At 40.6% G+C, this 27,415-nt stretch overlaps 1 protein-coding gene and 1 long non-coding RNA gene across 6 annotated transcripts in view; one reads left to right on the top strand and one right to left on the bottom strand.

Annotated features, from left to right (window-relative positions):
• Nucleotides 1-27,415, bottom strand: part of LOC133583860 (receptor-type tyrosine-protein phosphatase gamma-like) — a 941,097-nt gene that overhangs the window by 81,710 nt on the left and 831,972 nt on the right. For all 4 annotated transcript variants that reach the window (XM_061937677.2, XM_061937679.1, XM_061937678.1 and 1 more), the window contains one exon: nucleotides 2,574-2,665. In XM_061937677.2, coding sequence (XP_061793661.1) covers nucleotides 2,574-2,665 — 92 coding nt within the window. The remainder of the gene's footprint in view (nucleotides 1-2,573; nucleotides 2,666-27,415) is intronic.
• The window catches only part of LOC133583923 (uncharacterized), an 84,377-nt gene that overhangs the window by 39,717 nt on the left and 17,245 nt on the right, over nucleotides 1-27,415 (top strand). The gene's annotated exons all lie outside the window — the stretch shown is intronic.

Raw genomic sequence — 27,415 nt, 5'->3', positions numbered from 1 at the left:
ATCACTTATTCTTCTCTTGTTTAGATACTTTACATTAGTTTTGGATGATAGCACAAATTTGGGTATCAATCCGATACCAAGTCGTTACAGGATCATACATTGGTCATATTCAAAGTCCTCATGTGTCCACGGACATATTTCCCGAGTTTATAAACATTATATACATTTAAAAAAAACGAAAGAAGATGTTGTGAGGACAAAAAATATCGACGTAATCATAGTAGTATCGACTAGATACGTGCCTGTACTTGATATCATTAGAGTAGATCCACCTATACCGTTTGTTTACATTGTGACGCCGGTGAGCTATGGTGTGTATAGAAGCATGTTTAGCTATTCCTCGTCCTGCAGGGATGATACTTGTAAGAAACATACTTTATTTGTCGCCATGGAGACCAGGATTAGTGATTTAGAAGTCGCTAAAACCCTGCAGACTAGCTAGCTAGCCATGTCTTAAAGCATCTCTTCCTGAGGGCGTTTCGGTGTTATAACGTCACCTTTATCTTTAGTTTTTAAGCCAAAATGCATCCAATTCTCCATTTTCTGTCTACACACTGTGTCTGCTTGTAAGTACTCTGTGTGCGCGCGCTGCCGAACATGCTCCTCTGCTCGTAAACCAGCAATGTCACGACGTGACTCCGACGCGGGTGCGGGACCGGTACGTTTCAGAGACGGTATAGTACCGAAAATGATTCATTAGTATCGCGGTACTATACCAATACTGCAGTGACGTGCAGTCACTAGAGGCAGGTGAGGCCCCATGGAAAGAAAAAAAATTAAATTGTTATATGTATCCAGTGATTATACTATAAAGTTATTTTCCATTTAACTTCACCAGTTTTAGATTATTTTCATTCAAAATCGCTGAATTTTCACATTTGCCGTTCAAATACTGAGAAGAGACGGTGCGGTGAACAGCAGCCAGTTGAGGCACGTCACTCAGTGCCGCAACATGGATTGCGCAATGACTCGGCTAACTGCTGGCCTGCTGTGCAGTGAGACTGTATTGCTATATGAACTATATTATACATTTCCATAGTTTAGTTAGCTGAGGTATATAATGTACAGTGCATTTTGTCAACAACTGTATGTGTGTAAAGTATTTCTTGTGCTGAGCGATCATAAAACGGCTGCAAAAGACGCACTGGCTGAGGCTGGCCTTCTGCACCCCCGCCGTAGAATTGTTATATCAACTAAAGCTCACACTTATACTTTCCATGTGCAAGATTGAATCTATTTAAAAAAAATATTTCATAAGAAGCAAAAAAGTGCAAAAACAATAATGTTGGTGTTGGAGGAGTTGTGAATGACTGCAGGGACACAACATTAGATACACCTGCAGACTGCAGGTGTACCTAATTCACAACTCCTCCAACACGAACATTATTGTTTTTGCACTTTTTGGCTTCTTATTAAATAACTTTTGTAACCTATTTTCATGGGCTTTCCTCTTTGTGATGTTAAGTTCCTGTTATGCGCTGTTATACAGTATATGCCTTGAGCTCTTATTTTGAAGGCGCTAAGAGCGGAAGTGATGTCACGTTGCGGAGGTTTTTGAAAGAAGGTAAATAAAGTGGTCCTCGTGTAAACTGGAGCCTCCGTGTTTGTTATTTTGTAGTTTCATACAGTATAGGCGACATTTATAAACCCTCGGTTACACTTTTTTAAATAGATTCAATCTTGCACGTGGAAAGTTAAGTGAGGGCTTTAGTTGCGGCGCATGGACTTAATTTCTAAGTAAAGGTAAGACCATAATAATGTTTTTTTTATTAAAGGTGCTTTTTTGTGTGCTACAATTTGTACGTGTAAAGTTAAAGTTAAGTTAAAGTACCAATGATTGTCACACACACACTAGGTGTAATGAAATTTGTCCTCTGCATTTGACCCATCCCCTTGTTCACCCCCTGGGAGGTGAGGGGAGCAGTGGGCAGCAGCGGCGCCGCGCCTGGGAATCATTTTTGGTGATTTAACCCCCAATTCCAAGCCTTGATGCTGAGTGCCAAGCAGGGAAGAATGCTGGTATGAGCTTTTAAACATAACCCGTTAACTGCTGCCAATCAAATGGTGAATAAGATACTCTTTAGGGTTCATATGTTTGTAAATCTGACTGTGATGAAGTCAGTGCCTCACCAGCCATCAACCTCACCGCACGTCACTGCAATACTGGTATACCGTACAACCCTAATGTAGAGTCAGAAATGACCTGCCGTAGTCTAAATAAAATGGCCATAAGGCTGATCAGTTTGTTTGCTAGAAGAACAATGTCCTTGAATATAATGGTAGGAACATCGTAAACTGAGAAGGAAAGTAGGTGCACGCCACTATTCAAAAATAAACAAAGTACCTGTATTTTTCGGAGTATAAGTCGCACCGGAGTATAAGTCGCACCTGCCGAAAATGCATAATAAAGAAGGAAAAAAACATATATAAATCGCACTGGAGCCTGGCCAAACTATGAAAAAAACTGCGACTTATAGTCCGAAAAATACAGTAGGTTTTTCAGTAATGCTTAAGGATATCCCGTACTATGCAGCAGATTTGTAGGAGTCATGCAATAAATAGCAAGTTGTTACCTGGGATGGAAGTGGCGGAGATTGTGTCGTTGGCCACCACCCTGCGTGAACTGCTGTCCTCTACATGAAGATGTGCGGACTGGAAACAGCGTCTGGGACGGACAAAAAGATAATTAGGAGGATTTTCAAATCAAATTGAAATGACACATTTGTCAATGTTATCCAAGTGTGCCCATCATGACACATCTCCAATTATGAAGGTTACACTTTTTGAGAGGACGGATGAATACGGATGACTGGATGAATGCAGAGTGGAAACCAGATGAGTGGCAAATAATTCCTCTGCTTTAGTGCACAAGCAAGCTGAAGAGTGTCAATTAGTACAGCAGTCAGCGTTTACCGTCGCTGCCTGAGGGTGTGGCTAAATAAAAACAGAATACAATGATTTGCAAATCCTTTTCAACCTATATTCAATTGAATAGACTGCAAAGACAAGATATTTATGGTTCGAACTGGTAAACGTTGTTATGTTTTGCAAATATTAGCTCATTTGGAATTTGATGCCAGCAACACGTGGCAAAGAAGTTGGGAAAGGTGGCAATAAATACTGATACAGTTGAGGAATGCTCATCAAACACTTATTCGGAACATCCCCCAGGTGAACAGGCTAATTGGGAACAGGTGGGTGCCGTGATTGGGTATAAAAGCAGCTTCCATGGGGAAGATACCATTAATGCTGAAAGGTGCATACAGGTTTTGGATCAACATACTGTATGTTGCCATCCAAGCAACGTCTTTTTCATGGACGCCCTTGCTTATTTCAACAAGACAATGCCAAGCCACGTGTTACAGCTTCTTCCCTCAGGCCGTAAGACTCTTGAACGCATCACAATTAAATTATCCCCTCAACTCCCCCCAAAATGGATTAACTCGCTGGAATAAAAAAGACAATAAAACATACATCCATAAACGTGGACGCATGTGAAAGAGTGCAATATATTTATCCGTACAGTTATTTATTTATATATATATATATATATATATATATATATATATATATATATATATATATATATATATATATATATATATATATATATATATATATATATATATATATATATGTATGTATGTATATACATATGTGTATATATGTGTGTGTGTGTGTATATATATATATATATATATATATATATATATGTGTGTGTATATATATATATATATATGTGTGTGTGTATATATATATATATATATATATATATATATATATATATATATATATATATATATATATATATATGTATATATATATATATATATATATGTATTTATATATGCACCTTATTGCTTTTTTATCCTGCACTACCATGAGCTTATGTAACGAAATGTTGTTCTTATCTGTGCTGTAAAGTTCAAATTTGAATGACAATAAAAAGGAAGTCTAAGTCTAAGTCTACAACAGCGTGGCTTTGTAGTAAAAGAGTGCGGGTACTAGACTGGCCTGCCTGTAGTCCAGACTTGTCTCTCATTGAAAATGTGTGGCACATTATGAAGCCTAAAATACCACAACGGAGACCCCCGGACTGTTGAACAACTTAAGCTGTACATCAAGCAAGAATGGGAAAGAATTCCACCTGAAAGGCTTCAAAAATTGGTCTCCTCAGTTCCCAAACGTTTACTGAGTGTTGTTAAAAGGAAAGGCATTTGGTAACAATGGTAACAATGCCCCTGTGACAACTATTTTGCAATGTGTTGCTGCCATTAAATTAAAGTTAAAGGCCTACTGAAACCCACTACTGACGACCACGCAGTCTGATAGTTTATATATCAATGATGAAATCTTAACATTGCAACACATGCCAATACGGCCGAGTTAGCTTACTAAAGTGCAATTTTAAATTTTGCGCGAAATATCCTTCTGAAAACGTCTCGGTATGATGACGTCTGCGCATGACGTCACGGATTGTAGAGGACATTTTGGGACAGCATGGTGGCCAGCTATTAAGTCGTCTGTTTTCATCGCAAAATTCCACAGTAATCTGGACATCTGTGTTGGTGAATCTTTTGCAATTTGTTCAATGAACAATGGAGACAGCAAAGAAGAAAGCTGTAGGTGGGAAGCGGTGTATTGCGGCAGGTGTTGTGCCGTGTAACGCACCCCAGCCGTGGAATGCACCCACTGACTAATGTGCTGGATAACACAGCCGGTGTTTCATTGTTTACGTTCCCGAAAGATGACAGTCAAGCTTTACCATTGGCCTGTGGAGAACTGGGACAACAGAGACTCTTACCAGGAGGACTTTGAGTTGGATACGCAGACACGGTACCGTGAGTACGCATGCAGCTGCGGCTTCCAAACATTTGATCGCTTGCCCGTACGTGCGTGCCGCTATGTGCATGTAACGTACGTAACTTTGGGGACTCTGGGGAAATATATGTGCTGTATGAACTTTGGGGAGGTAAACGGTACTTTGGGCTGTGGGATTGAGTGTGTTGTGCAGGTGTTTGAGTTGTATTGGCGGGTTATATGGACGGGAGGGGGGAGGTGTTTGTTATGCGGGATTCATTTGTGGCATATTAAATATAAGCCTGGTTGTGTTGTGGCTAATAGAGTATATATATGTCTTGTGTTTATTTACTGTTTTAGTCATTCCCAGCTGAATATCAGGTCCCACCCGCCTCTCACAGCATCTTCCCTATCTGAATCGCTCCCACTGCCCTCTAGTCCTTCACTCTCACTTTCCTCATCCACAAATCTTTCATCCTCGCTCAAATTAATGGGGAAATTGTCGCTTTCTCCGTCCGAATCGCTCTCGCTGCTGGTGGCCATGATTGTAAACAATGTGCGGATGTGAGGAGCTCCACAACCTGTGACGTCATGCGCATATCGTCTGCTACTTCCGGTACAGGCAAGGCTTTTTTATCAGCGACCAAAAGTTGCAAACTTTATCGTCGATGTTCTCTACTAAATCCTTTCAGCAAAAATATGGCAATATCGCGAAATGATCAAGTATGACACATAGAATCATATTTGCCAACCCTCCCGGATTTTCCAGGAAACTCCCGATATTCAGCGCCTCTCCTGAAAACCACCCGGGACAAATGTTCTCCCAAAAATCTCCAAAATTCAGGCGGAGCTGGAGGCCACGCCCCCTCCAGCTCCATGCGGACCTGAGTGACGTGTTGACAGCCTGTTCACACGTCCGCTTTCCCACAATATAAACAACCAATGATCGAGGGCGAGTTCTTGGTTTCTTATGTGGGTTTATTGTTAGGCAGTTTCATTAACGTCCTCCCAGCGCGGTAACAACACACAACAACAGCAGTCAAGTTTTCGTCTACCGTAAAGCAGTTCGTCTGCTGTAAACAGCAATGTTGTGACACTTTTTTAGACAGGACAATACTGCCATCTACTGTACATGCATATGTGACCCACCCATAATGTGTCACATTTTTGTGTAGATTTATTTATTTTATTTTGTGGTTTGAATTCGTTTTTGGAGCTGTCATTACACATGTATCAGTATTCACATTGGTCAGTAGGGGGCAGTAGGGCGTTTCTTCCCAATTGAATGCTATCACCTGCAGACCGGAAGTGTCTTGTCATTCTGATGAGCGCGACCAGTCTGTAAACAATTGAAACGTCCTGTGTGCTTTTTCCTCCTGTATAACAGGTTAGTTTTGGTGAATCAACTCACTGAATAATATCCATGTGATCTTTATAAGTTTAAGTACACATTCTGATGGTGGAGCCTCACTCTAAAGTGTTTGTGAGTTGTAGTTCGTATTTGTGAATGAATCCAGTGCACAGCTGCAGTAATCAATACAAAAAGGCGACGTGAGTGCGCAATGTTTATATAGGAACTTCTGATCCTAATTCAGACTCCCGAATTAGAGCTCCCGTTTTCTTATTGATTTTATAATGTATATTTGTATAATGTGTGTGTTCTGAAATAGTGACAGAGAATAGAACAAGGATGGACAATTCAACCCTTAACTCAACAATGAGTAGATGAGTGTTATGTGTGTGTATATGTGTAAATAAATGAACACTGAAATTCAAGTATTTCTTTTATTTATTTATTTATATATATATATATATATATATATATATATATATATATAATATATATATATATATATATATATGTATATATGTATATATATATATCTCTCTTAACCACGCCCCCCACCTCCCGAAATCGGAGGTCTCAAGTTTGGCAAGTATGCATAGAATGGACCTGCTATCCCCGTTTAAATAAGAAAATCGCATTTCCGTCGGCCTTTAAGCCTTTATTGTGTTCAAAAAATGAAATAAGTTGGCCAATTTTATGATATCAATGAGATTTTAAAAGGACTGTTATTGATTTGATATTGATGTGCTTTAACATTTTTCTTGTTTAAAATCTGCATACAGTATTAACTGTTCTTTCAAGCACACAATAAATATGAATGAAGTGTTTGGATATATCAAATGAATGAAAAATATTACTTTGTATCACTTTGGCAACCATAAGTTGTCGTTTGGGGTAGATTTCAGCTTTTTGAAGGGTACTTCAACACATTAAACAGTAGAGTATGTACTTTATTATCATATATGTAACTCTCTTCTAGGTAATCTGACAATGTATTCAGAGATGAAATGTGTCAAGAAGAATACATTAATTAAATAGTACATCCAAACATTTGATTGATGTTTATTATGTGCCTGAACAAAGAACAGTTTAAATTGAATGTAGCTTCTAAAGAAGAAAACGGTTTTAACACATCAACATCAGATCAATAACAGCCCTTTACAATCTCTATAATATCACAGAAATGGCCAACTTTTTCATTTTTAGAAGACGATAAAGGCGTCTATAATTTCAAACACGTATCGTTACAATAACCCGCAAATATAAAGTGTTTGTCTTCCATGTAGTAATCAGTTTGGACTGATGAAGCCCCAGCAGCGAAGGTTTAGTGATCGATGCAAGCTCAGGCAGCGGGAATAATAGATGTAACTTGCAATGATGTCACGATCGATGACTGCTGCTGATGGCATCGTAGGAGTAAACATCAAATAAGTACTCTTCACTTTGTCCCAGTTGTACACATAACACGATGTGGAAAAATGTTAAAAACAGCTTCGCACACAAGCTAGACAAGGGGTGCTCACACTTTTTCTGCAGGCGAGCTACTTTTCAATTGATCAAGTCGTGGGGATCTACCTCATTCATATATATAATTTATATTTACTTATTTATGAAATATATGTTTTTGTTAACAAGTTAAAGGTGTTTAATGATAATGCAAGAATGTTTAACACATAGTTAATATTGTTAAAAAATTAAAGGTGTTTAATGATAATACAAGTATGTTTAATACATATAGTTAATATCGTTAACAAGTAAAAGGTGTTTAAAGATGATGAAAGCATGTTTAACACATGTAGTTAATATTGTTAACAAGTTAAAGGTGTTTAATGATAATACAAGCATGTTTAACACATAGTTAATATTGTTAAAAAATTAAAGGTGTTTAATGATAATGCAAGAATGTTTAATACATATAGTTAATATTGTTAACAACTTAAAGGTGTTTAAAGATAATACAAGCATGTTTAACACATATAGTTAATATTGTTAACAAGTTAAAGGTGTTTAAATATAATACAAGCATGTTTAACACATATAGTTAATATTGTTAACAAGTTAAAGGTGTTTAAAGATAATACAAGCATGTTTAACACATATAGTTAATATTGTTAACAAGTTAAGATGTTTAAAGATAATACAAGCATATTTAACACATAAAGTTCATATTGTTAACAAGTTAAAGGTGTTTAAAGATAATACAAGCATGTTTAACACATATAGATTCCTTTCTTTCATGAAGACAATAATATAAGTTGGTGTATTACCTGATTCTGATGACTTGCATTGATTGGAATCAGACAGTGGTGCTGATAATGTCCGCATTTTCGAATGGAGGAGAAAAAAAGTCCTCCTTTCTGTCCATTACCACATGAAAGTGGTTGGTTTTTGGCATCTTATTTGTCCAGCTTCCGTACTCCTTTGTATACACTTTACAAGAAATACATTGTCGGCAAACTCCGTAGCTTGCTAGCTTGTGCACGCCAGCTTCCTGAGACTCTTATTTTGTTAGCGCAACTGTGCAACTGTGCAGTCGGTCTTTGGAGTTTTGACGACAGGTACGGCGCCAGAGTCTGTTGAAATAAAGTGTTTCTCGCCTTCCAGTCGGTAATTTTAATGAGCTGGCAGCAGCCAGCGTCATCTCAGAAGACCCTCGGGTGCCGTGAATGTCAATCAAGTGACGAAAGTGACGTCATAGTGAAGATTTATGATCGCTCATTTTTAGGACTATTTTTTTAATGCCTGGCTGGTGATCGACTGACACACCCTCCGAGATCGACCGGTAGCTCGCGATCGACGTAATGAGCACCCCTGAGCTAGACATAAGTAATGAGTGTTCATAATTGAACAATCTAAAACAGCACATTTGTCACTATTAAGAGTATTAAAACAGTTTAGTTGTATACAAAGTAGTGGTTTTTTTAATAATTGTATTTATTTTAATTTTATATCATTTTATTATTATTTCATTATTAGTGTTATTTTGGTATCAGTACCAAAGTGTATTTTGATACTTTTCGGTACTTTTTGATACTTTTCTAAATAAAGGGCACCACAAAAAATGTCATTATTGGCTTTATTTTAACAAAAAAATCTTGGGGTACGTTAAACATATGTTTATTATTGCAAGTTTGTCCTTAAATAAAATAGTGGACATACTAGACAACTTGTCTTTTAGTAGTAAGTAAACAAACAAAGGCTCCTAATTAGTCTGCTGACATATGCAGTAACATATTGTGTCATTTATCATTCTATTATTTTGTCAACATTATTAAAGACAAACTGTAAACATTGATTATTAATCTACTTGTTCATTTACTGTTAATATCTGCTTACTTTCTCTTTTAACACGTTCTATCTACACCTCTGTTAAAATGTAATAATCACTCATTCTTCTGTTGTTTGATACTTTACATTAGTTTTGGATGATACCACACATTTAGGTATCGATCCGATACCAAGTAGTCACAGGATCATACATTGGTCATATTCAAAGTCCTCATGTGTTCAGGGACGCATTTCTCGAGTTTATAAACATAATATTAATAAAAAAAAAAAAAAAGATTTTGTGATGCTAAAAAAAATGGTAGTATTGATTAAATACGCACTCGTACTTGGTATCATTATAGTGGACGTCAGGTGTAGATCCACCCATGGCGTTTGTTTACATTGAGCTATTGTATCCTCCTACGGTGTGTAGTGAAGCATGTTTAGCTATTCCTCGTCCTCTAGTGATAACACTACTTGTAAGAAACGTACTTTATCTGTCGCCATGGAGGCGAGGATTAGTGATTTAAAAGTAGCTAAAACACGGATGGAAATTAACCGCTAACTAGCTAGCCATGTTTTAAAGCACCTCTTCCTGAGGGCGTTTCAGTGTTATAACGTCACCTTTATCTTTAGTTTTTAAGCCAAAATGTGTCCGTTCTCCCTTTTCTGTCTACACACTGTGTCTGCTTGTAAGTACTCCGTGTGTGTGCGCTGCCGAACATGCTCCTCTGCTCGTAAAACCAGCAATGTCATGACGTGACGACGACGGGGGTGCCGGGGTGGATGGGAGATCGGTACTTTTCAGAGGCGGTATACTACCGAATATGATTCTTTAGTGTCACGGTACTATACTAATACCGGTATACTGTACAACCCTAATACAGAGTGTTCCAGGCAGAAGTGTGTCAGAAAGTATCCAGTAACAAACGTATCCGCATCAATCGACTTGAGCTTAAAGGCCTACTGAAACCCACTACTACCAACCACGCAGTCTGATAGTTTATATATCAATGATGAAATCTTAACATTGCAACACATGCCAATACTACAATAACTAAAGTGCTATTTTAAATTCCCCGTGAAATATCCTGCTGAAAACGTCTCGGTATGATGACGCCGGCGCGTGACGTCATGGATTGTAGAGGACATTTTGGGACAGCATGGTGGCCAGCTATTAAGCCGTCTGTTTTCATCGCAAAATTCCACAGTATTCTGGACTAGAGATGCGCGGTTTGCGGACACAACCGCGGAGTCCGCGGATTATCCGCGGGTCGGCGGTTGAAATAAAAAAAAATTTGATTTAAATAGATTCAGGCGGGTGGCAGTTAAACCAATTCGGAAATATATATACATAGTTAAATGTTGTTACCCACATACGAAAAACGAGCAGGCACCTGCAGCATGCCACAACAGAAGAAGAAAAAAAAACAAGATGGCAACGCCGGCAGCAAACGTGGTACGTACGCGACAAACTAAAAAAGGGAATACTAAAGACCAGGGGAAAAAAAGGCCAGAAAAGTTCAGCGTGGACTCGTTTTTATGAGGTTGTAAATCAGGATGTAGTAATGCTGGCTATGTGAATTGCAAGAGCTGCGACGCTGTTTATGTCTACGACAGTCACAAAACCGGGACATCTAACATGGTGCATCACATTTGTGCAAAACCCCGAACCTCCGCAAACACCCTGAGCATGAGCAGTTTCGTCCGCCGTGATCCCAGAAGAGTGCCACAGGATGTTAAACAAGGCTTACAGATGCATGTGTGAACGCAGCTGCCTGCAGCAGTTTGAGTGGCGCGAGCGCGCTTGGAGGTGCGCTCAGCGCGGCTCCCAGATGATTGCGCACTGGTGTGTGTCTGGGCTGTGACAGCGTGGCACGCATTGAATGTCTCTGCTGCATTGGATCAGTCTCCTTTCTTTAACAGGCAAAAGCTTTATAACCTCACTAATGCCTTGCATCGTCTATATTAGATATATAACAACGGGCGGGTGGCGGATGGCGGGCGGGTGCGGTTTTGATTAAATGTTAGTTCGGGTGGATGGCGGATGGTTGACGACTTTTGTGATGTGGTTGCGGATGAAATAATTGCCTATCCGCGCATCTCTATTCTGGACATCTGTGTTGGAGAATCTTTTGCAATTTGTTCAATGAACAATGGAGACAGCAAAGAAGAAAGCTGTAGGTGGGAAGCGGTGTATTGCGGCAGGTGTTGTGCCGTGTAACGCACTCCCACCGTAGAATGCACCCCTTAACTGGTGTGTCGGATAACAAAGCCGGTGTTTCATTGTTTACATTCCCAGAAGATGACAGTCAAGCTTTACCATTGGCCTGTGGAGAACTGGGACAACAGAGACTCTTACCAGGAGGACTTTGAGTTAGATGCGCAGACACGGTACCGTGAGTACGCATGCAGCTGCGGCTTCCAAACATTTGATCGCTTGCCCGTACGTGCGTGCCGCTATGTGCATGTCACGTACGTAACTTTGGGGACTTTGGGGAAATATATTTGCTGTATGAACTTTGGGGAGGTGAACGGTACTTTGGGCTGTGGGATTGAGTGTGTTGTGCAGGTGTTTGAGTTGTATTGGCGGGTTATATGGACGGGAGGGGGGAGGTGTTTGTTATGCGGGATTAATTTGTGGCATATTAAATACACGCCTGGTTGTGTTGTGGCTAATAGAGTATATATATGTCTTGTGTTTATTTACTGTTTTAGTCATTCCCAGCTGAATATCAGGTCCCACCCGCCTCTCACAGCATCTTCCCTATCTGAATCGCTCCCACTGCCCTCTAGTCCTTCACTCTCACTTTCCTCATCCACAAATCTTTCATCCTCGCTCAAATTAATGGGGAAACCGTCGCTTTCTCGGTCCGAATCGCTCTCGCTGCTGGTGGCCATGATTGTAAACAATGTGCGGATGTGAGGAGCTCCACAACCTGTGATGTTACGTGCATATCGTCTGCTACTTCCGGTACAGGCAAGGCTTTTTTATCAGCGACCAAAAGTTGCGAACTTTATCGTTGATGTTCTCTACTAAATCCTTTCAGCAAAAATATGGCAATATCGCGAAATGATCAAGTATGACACATAGAATGGATCTGCTATCCCCGTTTGAATAAGAACATCGCATTTCAGTAGGCCTTTAACTTAATGAAGTGTGTAACGTGGACAGGGAATACAGCAGATTACACAAATAGATACAGTGCAGTTTTTTCTATTGCATTTTGATACGTCCCATTGAAAGTAGACACGCTACGACGAAAGGCTAGGGTTATCCCCCACGTGCATCTACAACACCACCCGCAGATAAACAAACAGTTGAAGTCAACATCCACTGAAGCAGTCCTACCTGTGTTTGATGCAGAGCAGAGAGCAGAGAGCGTTCATGGCAGGAGCGAGCAGACGGGCTGCTGCATGCTGCTGACATTCACTCAACACTGAGTTTACTGAGGGTGGCGGAGGGAGGGGGAAGAGGCGAGGGAGGGAGGGGGTCTTTCCTAACAAGGCGTAAAGGGCTGCTTGTGTGACCGGTCAACCCCAAGACACATTTGCTGTTGTGAGGGAGCCACTAATGCATTCAGGCCATAAGGGTACTGCCCACTGGTTATGATCCAATATGTAGTAAATACAGAATTAGTAATGCCGATACTAATACCATAACTTTTTACTTAACATTTCTCAAGATCGTTGAATGGTTTGGATGTACATGTACGTGTATACAGTCGTGGTCAAAAATGTACATACACTTGTAAAGAACATAATGTCATGGCTGTCTTGAGTTTCCAATACATTCTACAATTCCTATTTTTTTTGTGATAGAGTGATTGGAGCACATACTTGTTGGTCACAAAAAGACATTCATGAAGTTTGGTTATTTTATGAATTTATTCTGGGTCGAATGAAAATGTGAGCAAATCTGCTGGGTCAAAAGTATACATACAGCAATGTTTGTCAAGACGTGGACTGTGAGGGTTTTGTTTTCCCGAGATGCAAGTAAAGCTGGATCGGACATGGCTTGGAGGTGAGTACATATTTATTTAAACACCAACAAACTACAAAAAAAAGGAAGCAAACAAAAGGAGCGCACAATGGCGGAGAACAAATTTGACTACTGAAACAAAAGACTTGCACAAAGGCATTTAAAGGCCTACTGAAATGCGATTTTCTTATTTAAACGGGGATAGCAGGTCCATTCTATGTCATACTTGATCATTTCGTGATATTGCCATATTTTTGCGGAAAGGATTTAGTAGAGAACATCGACGATAAAGTTTGCAACTTTTGGTCGCTGATAAAAAAGCCTTGCCTGTACCGGAAGTAGCAGACGAGTAGCGTGGCGTCACAGGTTGTGGAGCTCCTCACATCTGCACATTGTTTACATTCATGGCCACCAGCAGCGAGAGCGATTCGGACCGAGAAAGCGACGATTTCCCCATTAATTTGAGCGAGGATGAACGATTTGGGGATGAGGAAAGTGAGACTGAAGGACTAGAGGGCAGTGGGAGCGATTCAGATAGGGAAGATGCTGTGAGAGGCGGGTGGGACCTGATATTCAGCTGGGAATGACTAAAACAGTAAATAAACACAAGACATATATATATATACTCTATTAGCCTCAACACAACCAGGCTTATATCTAATATGCCACAAATTAATCCCGCATAACAAACACCTCCCCCCTCCCATCCATATAACCCGCCAATATAACTCAAACACCTGCACAACACACTCAATCCCACAGCCCAAAGTACCGTTCACCTCCCCAAAGTTCATACAGCACATATATTTCCCCAAAGTCCCCAAAGTTATGTACGTGACATGCACATAGCGGCACGCAAGTACGGGCAAGCGATCAAATGTTTGGAGGCCGCAGCTACATGCGTACTCACGGTACCGCGTCTGCGCATCCAACTCAAAGTCCTCCTGGTAAGAGTCTCTGTTGTCCCAGTTCTCCACAGGCCAATGGTAAAGCTTGACTGTCATCTTTCGGGAATGTAAACAATGAAACACCGGCTGTGTTTGTGTTGCTGCAGCCGCCCGCAATACACCGCTTCCCACCTACAGCTTTCTTCTTTGCTGTCTCCATTGTTCATTGAACAAATTGCAAAAGATTCACCAACACAGATGTCCAGAATACTGTGGAATTTTCCAATGAAAACAGACGACTTAATAGCTGGCCACCATGCTGTCCCAAAATGTTCTCTACAATCCGTGATGTCACGCGCCGGCGTCATCATATCGAGACGTTTTCAGCAGGATATTTCACGCGAAATTTAAAATTGCACTTTAGTAAGCTATTCCAGCCGTATTGGCATGTGTTGCAATGTTAAGATTTCATCATTGATGTATAAACTATCAGACTACGTGGTCGTTAGTAGTGGGTTTCAGTAGGCCTTTAACTGTGAACATGAAACAACAAAACTTACTCGGTCAAGCATGGAAAGATCATAGAACTATGGCATGGACGCGTAATCATGGAGGTATCAGAGTTAACAGAGTTAATGTCGCCAGGCTGACTTCCTGGCAACAATGGGCTTAAATAATACAGACATGACTTTTGACAAGTGCGCAAGTGCAAAACGTGAGACAGGTGGAACTAATGAGTAGTCATGGTGACAAGGCAAGGGAGTGAAAGCAGGAACTAAAAAGTGTCCAAAAACCAAGCAGAACATAACTAAAACAAAAACATGATCAACAGACACGACAATGTTAATATTTGGTTACATGTCCCTTGGCAAGTTTCACTGCAATAAGGCGCTGTTGGTAGCCATCCACAAGCTTCTGCTTGAATTTTCCTCCAGAAGGTCTTATCTTTGTCCATGTGATGTCAGATGAAACAACAACTTAGCTGTTTGGCCACAATACCCAGCAATATGTTTGGAGGAGAAAAGGTGAGGCCTTTAATCCCAGGAACACCATTCCCACTGTCAAACATGGTGGTGGTAGTATTATGCTCAGGGCCTGTTTTGCTGCCAATGGAACTGGTGCTTTACAGAGAGTAAATAGGACAATGGAAAAGGAGGATTACCTCCAAATTTTTCAGGACAACCTAAAATCATCAGCTCGGAGGTTGGGTCTTGGGCGCAGTTGGGTGTTCCAACAGTACAATAACCCCAAACTGTCAGTACGTGGACTATGGCGGCACAAATTACCGCGCGGATTGCTTTCCTCAGCCTTCCCGGTAAGGTTTATTCAGGTGTACTGGAGAGGAGGCTACGCCGGATAGTCGAACCTCTGATTCAGGAGGAATAGTGTAGTTTTCGTCCTGGTCGTGGAACTGTGGACCAGCTCTATACTCTCGGCAGGGTCCTTGAGGGTGCATGGGAGTTTGCCCAACCAGTCTACATGTGCTTTGTGGACCTGGAGAAGGCATTCGACCGTGTCCCTGGGGAGGTCCTGTGGGGAGTGCTCAGAGAGTATGGAGTATCGGACTGTCTGATTGTGGCTGTCCGCTCCCTGTACGATCAGTGTCAGAGCTTGGTCCGCAGTAAGTCGGACACGTTTCCAGTGAGGGTTGGACTCCGCCAAGGCTGCCCTTTGTCACCGATTCTGTTCATAACTTTTATGGACAGAATTTCTAGGCGCAGTCAAGGCGTTGAGGGGATCCGGTTTGGTGGCTGCAGGATTAGGTCTCTGCTTTTTGCGGATGATGTGGTCCTGATGGCTTCATCTGGCCAGGATCTTCAGCTCTCGCTGGATCGCTTCGCAGCCGAGTGTGAAGCGACTGGGATGAGAATCAGCACCTCCAAGTCTGAGTCCATGGTTCTCACCCGGAAAAGGGTGGAGTGCCATCTCCGGGTTGGGGAGGAGACCCTGCCCCAAGTGGAGGAGTTCAAGTACCTAGGAGTCTTGTTCACGAGTGGGGGAAGAGTGGATCGTGAGATCGACAGGCGGATCGGTGCGGCATCTTCAGTAATGCGGACGCTGTATCGATCCGTTGTGGTGAAGAAGGAGCTGAGCCGGAAGGCAAAGCTCTCAATTTACCGGTCGATCTACGTTCCCATCCTCACCTATGGTCATGAGCTTTGGGTTATGACCGAAAGGACAAGATCACGGGTACAAGCGGCCGAAATGAGTTTCCTCCGCCGGGTGGCGGGGCTCTCCCTTAGAGATAGGGTGAGAAGCTCTGTCATCCGGGGGGAGCTCAAAGTAAAGCCGCTGCTCCTCCACATCGAGAGGAGCCAGATGAGGTGGTTCGGGCATCTGGTCAGGATGCCACCCGAACGCCTCCCTAGGGAGGTGTTTAGGGCACGTCCAACCGGTAGGAGGCCACGGGGAAGACCCAGGACACGTTGGGAAGACTATGTCTCCCGACTGGCCTGGGAACGCCTCGGGATCCCCCGGGAAGAGCTGGACGAAGTGGCTGGGGAGAGGAAAGTCTGGGCTTCCCTGCTTAGGCTGCTGCCCCCGCGACCCGACCTCGGATAAGCGGAGGAAGATGGATGGATGGATGGATGGATTGCTTTCCCAGGATGCAAAACAACTAGACTGGACTTGGCGTGAAGGTAAAGACATATTCATTTTTACACTAACAAGAGAAACAAAAGGTGCGCACAAGGCGGAAGAACAAACTTGGCTAAGAAAACAAAACTAGCACTTGGGCAAAAACTATGAACATGAAATAAATAACACTAGCTAACTGTGACATGAATAAACAAACACTTATCGTATTTTTCGGACAATAAGTCGCAGTTTTTTTTTTTCATAGTTTGGCCGGGCTCCAGTGCGACTTATATATGTTTTTTTTCCTTTTTTATTATGCATTTTCGGCAAGTGCGACTTATTCTCCGGTGCGACTTATACTCCGAAAAATACGGTACTTGAAAAGCATGGAACTATGGCATGGAACACGTAATCAATGGAGTAACAGGGATAACAGAGTTAATGTCGCCAGACCGACTGCCTGGCAACTACAAGCATAAATACTGGTGACATGATTCGTGAAAACAGGTGCGTGACTCAAAATGTGAAAACGTGAAGCAGGTGGAACTAATGGTAGTCGTGGTAACAAAACAAGCAAGAGTGCACAACCAGGAAAAGTTTGGCCAAACCAAAACACGATCAACAGACATGACACAAACACACGTCAAAAGTGATAAAGAAATGGCTAAATCAGGCTAGAATGAAGGTTTTAAGAATGGCCTTCCCAAAGTCCTGGCTTAAATGTGTGGACAATGCTGAAGAAACAAGTCCATGTCAGAAAACCAACACGTTTAGCTGAACTGCACCAATTATGTTAAGAGGAGTGGTCAAAAATTCAAGCAGAAGCTTGTGGATGGCTACCAAAAGCGCCTTATTGCAGTGAAACTTCCCAAGGGACATGTAACCAAATATTAACATTGCTGTATGTATACTTTTGACCCAGCAGATTTTCAGTAGACCCATAATAAATTCATAAAAGAACCAAACTTCATGGATATTTATTGTGACCAACAAGTATGTGCTCCAATCACTCTATCACACAAAAATAAGAGTTGTAGAAATGATTGGGAACTCAAGACAGCCATGACATTATGTTCTTTACAAGTGTATGTAAACTTTTGACCATGACCGTATGTTTAGATTTAACATTTAGATTTGTCATTTAGACTTAACATTTCGATATAAAACTGTAAGGTCTTGAGTACAAACCCCGGCCAAGTCATACCAAAGACTATTAAAATGGGACCCGTTACCTCAGCATCAAGGGTTGGAATTGGGGGTTGAATCACCAACATGATTCCCGAGCGTGGCCACCGCTGCTGCTCACTGCTCCCCTCACCTCTCAGGGGGTGGAACATGGTGATAGGTCAAATGCAGAGGGTAATTTCACCACACCTAGTGTGTGTGTGTGTGTGACTATCGTTGGGACTTATACTTTAACTTTAAGAATGTTCATGTCAACATTTAATTAAACTTTAAAAGACCGAAAGCCAGGCAAATGCCACACTGCCCCCTGCTGGCAATCTTTATTAATTACCCCTTCTAAGAGTGCCTGACCTAAAATACCTGACCAAGAGTACTTGGTCAGATATTTTAGTGCAAACAAGGGTGAATAAATCAATTATTTAATGAAATATTCAATAGATTATACATAAACATTTACAAAACAAATTTTTAGTGGGTATCACACAAAAACTCCAGCTGGCTAAAATGTCGCAAAGACTGGAAGAACCGCCATATTGTTACAGTTGGTAATCCAATGTCTCCAAGCTAATTTCTACTTTAGTAAAGGGTAACTTGACATACTGTTATTTATTGACTATTCGCTGCAACTGTTTTCCAACGCTTTGAACCACGTGGTTAAAATCTGAGTCTTTGTTCCGTGTTGAATGGCTTCATGCCGCTAAAAATGTTTAGCCTCGTCACATCAGACCAATGAAATTCCCTAACGGCGGACCAATGAAATTGTTCACATTAAATCAAACGCACCATTGCAATTTTTCAGCCGGCCTTTTAGAGCGTTGTGGACCTCATGGCGAAGACATGATGAAACGATGCCACGTTCAAGTTGAAGGTGATCGACCTGGCTAACCAACAGGATATACAGCCTGCTGTACGCAACTTCCGGATGAACGAATAGATGACGAGTGAAAGTGAAAACAAGACTGAGAAAATGTCGGACAAAGAAATTCCGAGTCTATTCAACTTCAAGACCGAAGGAGACCACTTCAGCGCTCAGGAGGAGGATGAAGATAGCATTCAATAAACACAAGCGCCTGTGTAAATTCTTTACTTTTCAAGTGTATACCTGTGGTCCATAGATATAGCCTATATGTACAAAATAAAATGTGCAAAAAAAAAACAAAAAAAAACTGAAATTTAGGTGTGTTTAGTCCGGAAATTAGGGTATTTGCAATCATATCTAAGTGAACAACAGGCTATAAATATTTATCTGAATTCATTATCTGGCCACTTTACATTTAATTTATGTGAATTAAAAAAATAATAAAAAAAATACAATAAAAATACTGTAAAGGGGTTGATGTACTAGTGTTGTCCCGATACCAATATTTTGGTACTGGTACCAAAATGTATTTCGATACTTTTCGATAATTTTCGGTACTTTTACTTTTAAATAAAAGGCACCACAAAAAAATGGCATTATTGGCTTTATTTAAACAAAAAATCTTAGGGTACATCAAACATACGTTTATTATTGCAAGTTTGTCCTTAACCTCTTAAAGCCCAAGCTGTTTGTTTACATCCTTTTTTTTAATTTCTCTTTGCTATTTGGGATTATTGGACCCTAATTAGAATAAAAAACTAAGAATAATCTTTTTTTATGATGTACTTAGTCCATAAGTACACACACGTGTACTTCATGTTTAGTGACATGCTAATTCTTATTTTTACACTTTTTTTCTCCCCAAAATTCCATTGTATGTTATACTCTTCTGACACCACCAGATGGCAGTATAAGTGTCCACATAAGTGGCCATAATACCCCAATTCAGTAGTGTACACAATTTTGGAAATAAGAGCTAAAAGGTGCTGTCCACGCATGTGGCCACTAAGCCTTTGGAGTTTAAATAAAATAGTGAACATACTAGACAACTTGACTTTTAGTAGTAAGTAAACAAACAACGACTCCTAATTAGTCTGCTGACATATGCAGTAGCATATTGTGTCATGTATCTACCTATTATTTTGTCAACATTATTAAGGACAAGTGGTAGAAAATGAATTATTAATCTACTTGTACATTTACTGTTAATATCTGCTTATTTTCTCTTAACATGTTCTATCTACACTTCTGTTAAAATGTAATAATCACTTATTCTTCTGCTGCGATGAGGTGGCGACTTGTCCAGGGTGTACCCCGCCTTCCGCCCGATTATAGCTGAGATAGGCTCCAGCGCCCCCCGCGACCCCAAAGGGAATAAGCGGTAGGAAATGGATGGATGGACTTATTCTTCTGTTGTTTGGATACTTTACTTTAGTTTTGTATGATACCACAAATTTAGGTATCGATCTGATACCAAGTAGTTGCATGATCATACATTGGTCATATTCAAAGTCCTCATGTGTCCAGGGACATATTTCCTTAGTTTATAAACATAATATATACATTTTTTTTTTTAAATGAAAGAAAATTGTGTGATGCTAAAAAATATCGATGTAATCATAGTAGTATCGACTCCTGTACTTGGTATCATTAGAGTGGATGCCAATGGCGTCTGTTTACATTGTGACGCCGGTGAGCTGTTGTATCCTCTTATGGTGTGTAGTGAAGCATGTTTAGCTATTCCTCATCCTCCAGTGATAATGTACTTGTAAGAAACTCACTTTATTTGTCGCTGTGGAGGCGAGGATTAGTGATTTAGAAGTAGCTATAACACTGCCGACTGAGAATGGATGTTAGCCATGTCTTAAAGCACCTCTTCCTGAGGGCGTTTCAGTGTTATAACTTCACCTTTATTGTTAGTTTTTAAGCCAAAAATGCGTCCGTTCTCCCTTTTCTGTCTACACACCGTGTCTGCTTGTAAGTACTCAGTGTGTGCGCGCTGCCGAACATGCTCCTCTGCTTGTAAACCAAGTACTTTTTAGAGGTGGTATAGTACCGAATATGATTCATTATTATCACGGTACTATACTAATACCGGTATACCCTACAACCCTAGTATGTTCTAAGGTTTTTACACGTTTTTAAAAGCTTTTTGTGTCCAGTTTCAGGTAATCTTGTATGTCCCGAATTTCTATCCCAAGTAAACACTTTTTTCAAGAGGTTAAGTAAAACAAAACTTGATCATTTAGATGTTTTGTTGTCTTCGAGTTGGTAGATTTAGTATTGGAACATGCGGTAGTTAAGACAGGCGTTCGGAGCCAAGTCTTTCGTCACGTAAAATAAAGGAAACTCGACTTGAAGCCTAAAAAAAGACCGGGGTTGACAGATTAAGAGTGAGTGTAACACAAGCTGATGCATGACCAGCGTCGACAGCTGGATTGATTAGAATAGAAGGGTATGTTCTCCTCCGGCCAGCCTTACTCAAATACTGCTGGCATAGTAGCATTCCAGCCCGATGCCATTTTGACCAACAATTTTAGCATCAATCTTTTTATTAGCACTTGGCAAGTGCAGCTCGGTCTCTGAGCTGTCACAATGCGTTGGACATTTTGCAGCAATAGATTCAAACTCTGATTAAATGCAAATGACCGACTTCCTTCATCTCAGGTTTGAATGTCGCTAATATGAATGTGGTTGTTAAAGGGACACTGCATGGAATGGGATGGATTTGTGCCCGTCGTTCACAATCCCATCCATCCATTTTCTACTGCTTGTCCCTTTTGGGGTCGCGGGGGATGCTGGAGCCTATCTCAGCTACAATCGGGCGGAAGGCGGTGTACACCCTGGACAAGTCGCCACCTAATCGCAGGCCCAACACAGATAGACAGACAACATTCACACTCACATTCACACACTAGGGCCAATTTTAGTGTTGCATTGACTTTATATGAAATATAAAAAAAGTATAATTTGTCCGGCTTTCGTTCATGAGCTTTTTTTAAACAAATATAGACCCCAGAACAATTTGGATGACGTTTGTGGTCAAGTCAGTCCGACCTTTAGAGCATACTTGCCAACCTTGAGACCTCCGATTTCGGGAGGTGGGGGACGTGGCCGGGGGTGGGGCGGGGCGTGGTTAAGAGGGGAGGAATATGTTGACAGCTAGAATTCACCAAGTCAAGTATTTCATATGTATATATATATATATATATATATGTATATATATATATATATATATATATATATATATACATATATGTATATATGTATATATGTATATATATTTATATGTATATATGTGTATATATATATATATGTATATACATATGTATATGTATATATATATATATATATATATATATATATATATATATATATATATATATATATATATATATATATATATATATATATATGTATATACTCCGCCTTCCGCCCGATTGTAGCTGAGATAGGCTCCAGCGCCACCCGCGACCCCAAAAGGGAACAAGCGGTAGAAAATGGATGGATGGATAGATATATATATGTATATATATGTATATATATATATGTATATATATATATGTATATATATGTATATATGTATATATATATGTGTATATATGCATATATATGTGTGTGTATATATATATATATATGTATGTATTAGAGATGCGCGGATAGGCAATTATTTCATCCGCAACCGCATCAGAAAGTCGTCAACCATCCGCAATCCACCCGATCTAACATTTGATCAGAACCGCATCCGCCCGCACCCGCCCGTTGTTATACATCTAATATAGACAATGCAAGGCATTAGTGAGGTTATTAAGCTTTTGCCTGTTAAAGAAAGGAGACTGATCCAATGCAGCACAGACATTCGCGTGCCACGCTGTCACGACCCAGACGCACACCAGTGCGCAATCATATGGGAGCCGCGCTGAGCGCACCTCCAAGCGCGTCTCGCTGCCGGCGACGGCCGGGTATATGGGCCCGACGCTCCAGCGCCATCCATTTTCAGGGCTAGTTGATTCGGCAGGTGGGTTGTTACACACTCCTTAGCGGGTTCCAACTTCCATGGCCACCGTCCTAGCTGCTGTCTATATCAACCAGGGTGAGCCCCACCCCTTTCGTGAGCGCACTGCGCGCGGAGTGACCCCTGTTACGCGCCCCCGGCAACAGGGGTGGCCGGCAGGTAAGCTGCGCGGGCGGAGCGCGCGGAGTGACCCCTGTTACGAGCCCCCGGCCACGGGGGTGGCGGGCAGGTAAGCTGCTTACCTGCTGCGCGTGACGCCGGCCGCGGCGAAGGCGGACGAGGCGGGGTGTCGGTGCGGTGGGCGCGGTGGTGACCCTGGACGTGAGTCGGGCCCTTCTCGCGGATCGCCTCAGCTACGGCTCCCGGTGGGGCCCTCTCGGGGGAAGGGGCCTCGGTCCCGGACCCCGGCGAGGCGTCCCTTCTCCGCTCCGTAAAAGTGTCCATCTCTTTTTTTTTTTTTCTTCTGTTGTGGCATATGCTGCAGGTGCCTGCTCGTTTTTCGTATGTGGGTAACAACATTTAACTATGTATATATATTTCCGAATTGGTTTAACTGCCACCCGCCTGAATCTATTTAAAATCTTTTTTTTTTTTTATTTCAACCACCCGACCCGACCCGCGGATAAAATCTTTTTTTTTTTTATTTCATCCGCCCGATCCGCGGATAATCCGCGGACTCCGCGGTTGTGCCCGCAAACCGCGCATCTCTAGTATGTATATATATATATATGTATGTATATATGTATGTATATATATATATATATATATATATATATATATATGTATATATGTATGAATATATATGTATGTATATGTATATATATATATATGTATATATGTAAGTATATATATATATGTATGCATATATATATATATATATATATATATATATGTATATATATGTATATGTATGTATATATATGTATGTATATATATGTATATATATATATATATGCATATATGTATATATATATGTATATATATATATGTATATATGTATATATATATATATATATATATATATATGTATATATGTGTATATATATATATGTGTGTATATATATATATATATATTTATATATATATGTATATATGTGTATATATATATATGTGTATATATATTTATATATATATGTATATATATATATATATATATATATATATATATATATATATATATATATATACATATATATATATATATATATATATATATATATATATATACATATACATATATATATCCTGAAAATATGCAAACAAAACTGTGTTTAGATAATTGATACTTCAAACTTGCATAAATAAATCTTAAGGAATATAACATAACTTGGCTTCTGAGAGTTTCAAAATGTAATGAATAAAATGCTAAAGTTGTTGATAAACAAGCAATTATATTAGTAATTAAATATGGTCATTTTAAATGAATTATTATGATAATTTAAAATTAATTATTTCAAATATGTTTATTTTAATGTTTAATTCTATGGCTGAATGTAATAAGGAGTCCGAAAAAATACAAATAAAAATACAATTAATTTTGATGTTTTTAGCAAAATATAGTAAAAATTGATTTATTTTTTATTTTTTTTAATTAAAAAATATATTTATTTTTAGGTAAGATAAACATAATAGTACAATTTATCTCAAGTCTGGATGATTTAGTTCTTGTCACCCTGTTGTCCTCCCGTCTTGAAAAAAGGCTGTCCTCACTCAGGTCCGCATGGAGCTGGAGGGGGCGTGGCCTCCAGCTCCGGCTGAAAATCGGGAGATTTTCGGGAGAATATTTGTCCCGGGAGGTTTTCGGGTGAGGCGCTGAATTTCGGGAGTCTCCCAGAAAATTCGGGAGGGTTGGCAAGTATGCTATAGAGTCTTAAACTTTGGGATTTAAAAACAGACATGGCTGTATATTTCACTTTTTCACTACAGTAGAAGGGGATACACATGACCCCATTCGTGGCGGTTTACCTCACACATGAAACGTGAAAATTTGAGGGGGTGCACTATCCACTTTAGCCACCAGATGGCAGTAAACTGTTGACTATCTTAAAAGGTGTTTTGTTGCAATTCCAACTTTGCCCACAGCGTCAGTTGCTGTGTGGTGGCGCTTTCTATCATTTTCAGCAGACTGCATTGCAACATGATTAACCACCCCACCTTCCTTACACATGAGATCGACCCAGGAATTTGGCCATAGGAATTCCTTCCCCACTGTAGGTGCACAGGTGGATGTATTAATTTAAGTTGAAAATGTATCTAAATTTAAACAAAACTTAATATCTGAATATAGCGCTTGCATGGTCTGTTTTTTCCCCCCAAAATCTTACTCTGGTTTGATCCAATTTTTATGGATTTATTTTAGGAGTAAAATACGAATGAAAGGGTTGAAATACGTACTCCCACAAGTGTTCCCGTTTTTATTTTTTATAGTCGCAAAATCTATGTTTAGCGGTTGAGTAGTAGAAATGTCCTATTAAAACTAGATGAGGCAATTCCTGAAGGAATTGCGTGTGAATGCTCCAATGCTGAAGTTGCACTGAAATCCTGGAATTTTTTTTAGAATTGTTGAAGCAGAGCACACAATTCCCAAACAGGCTGAATATTTTTAAGTTGGAACGGTTTGAATCATTTTTTTATTAGAGGGGTAACGGATTTATAAATGCCGCGGTATTTCGGTATCAAAATCATCACAATAATTCCATGACGTGTGACGGTATAAAATCAAAACTTGGTCAGAGTCTGTCTGGAACTTAGGATTGTACGGTATGCCGTTACTAGTATAGTATTGCGGTACTAATGAGTCAAAAACGATACTGTGGAGGGAGAGGTGGCCAGCGCTGCCTGCAGGAGCAAAGGTCACCGCCTCTGTCCATGGTGCTGAGGACAGTTTGTTTACATTTTGATGCCGGTGAGCTATTGTATCCTCCTACGGTGTGTAGTGAAGCATGTTTAGCTATTCCTCGTCCTGCAGTGATAATGATACTTGTAAGAAACTCACTTTATTCGTCGCCATGGAGGCGGGGATTAGTGATTTAGAAGTAGCTAAAACATGGATGTTCACTCTTAGCTCGCTAGCCATGTCTTAAAGTACCTCTTCCTGAGGGCGTTTCAGTGTTATAACTTCACCTTTATCGTTAGTTTTTAGACCAAAATGCGTCCGCTCTCCCTTTTTTGTCTACACACTGTGTCTGCTTGTAAGTAATCTGTGTGTGTGCGGGATGCTGAACATGCTCACAACGTGACGACAACGCGCCGTCATGCCCGTTAGAAAATAAAAAAATAAAAAAATAGAGAACCGGTACTGGGGCGGTATAGCTCGGTTGGTAGAGCGGCCGTGCCAGCAACTTGTGGGTTGCAGGTTCGATCCACGCTTCTGCCATCCTAGTCACTGCCGTTGTGTCCTTGGGCAAGACACTTGTTTAAATGTAACTTAGATATTGGGTTTCACTATGTAAAGCGCTTTGAGTCACTTGAGAAAAAGCGCTATATAAATGTAATTCACTTCACTACTTTTCAAACAGAGTTGTGTGGGGGGGGGGGGGGGCGTGGCCTGCGGGCCTGCAGCGAAGCGGGTTGTGCCAGTACCGGCTTTGAGATCAGCGACAGGTGCGTAAATAACACAGCTGTGAGTGTTTGTGTGATCACATGTCGCTCTGTTAAAGGGGAACATTATCACAATTTCAGAAGGGTTAAAACCATTAAAAATCAGTTCTCAGTGGCTTATTTTATTTTTCGAAGTTTTTTTAAAAATTTTACCCATCACGCAATATCCCTAAAAAATGCTTGAAAGTGCCTGATTTTAACCATCGTTATATACACCCGTCCATTTTCCTGTGACGTCACATAGTGATGCCAACTCAAACAAACATGGCGCATAGAACAGCAAGCTTTAGCGACATTAGCTCGGATTCAGACTCGGATTTCAGCGGCTTAAGCGATTCAACAGATTACGCATGTATTGAAACGGATGGTTGTAGTGTGGAGGCAGGTAGCGAAAACGAAATTAAAGAAGAAGAAACTGAAGCTATTGAGCCATATCGGTTTGAACCGTATGCAAGCGAAACCGACGAAAACGACACGACAGCCAGCGACACGGGAGAAAGCGAGGACTGATTCGGCGATCGCCTTCTAACCAACGATTGGTATGTGTTTGTTTGGCATTAAAGGAAACTAACAACTAGGAACTAGGTTTACAGCATATGAAATACATTTGGCAACAACATGCACTTTGAGAGTCTAGACAGCCCAATTTTCATCAATTAATATAATCTGTAGACATACCCTCATCCGCTCTCTTTTCCTGAAAGCTGATCTGTCCAGTTTTGGAGTTGATGTCAGCAGGCCAGGGAAGCTAGGGTCGATATTCTTCTCTTGATCATCTTCGGTGGCATAAGGGACGGTGTGAGCCAAGACATCCAGGGGGTTTAGCTCGCTCGTCTGCGGGAACAAACTGCCGCCATTGCTTGCCGTGCTACCGAGGGCCTTTGTCCCTGAATTG

This window comes from Nerophis lumbriciformis, linkage group LG03 (genome assembly GCF_033978685.3).
Source record: "Nerophis lumbriciformis linkage group LG03, RoL_Nlum_v2.1, whole genome shotgun sequence".
Classification (NCBI taxonomy): Eukaryota; Metazoa; Chordata; class Actinopteri; order Syngnathiformes; family Syngnathidae; genus Nerophis; species Nerophis lumbriciformis.
This window is presented reverse-complemented; position numbering and strand designations above follow the sequence as displayed.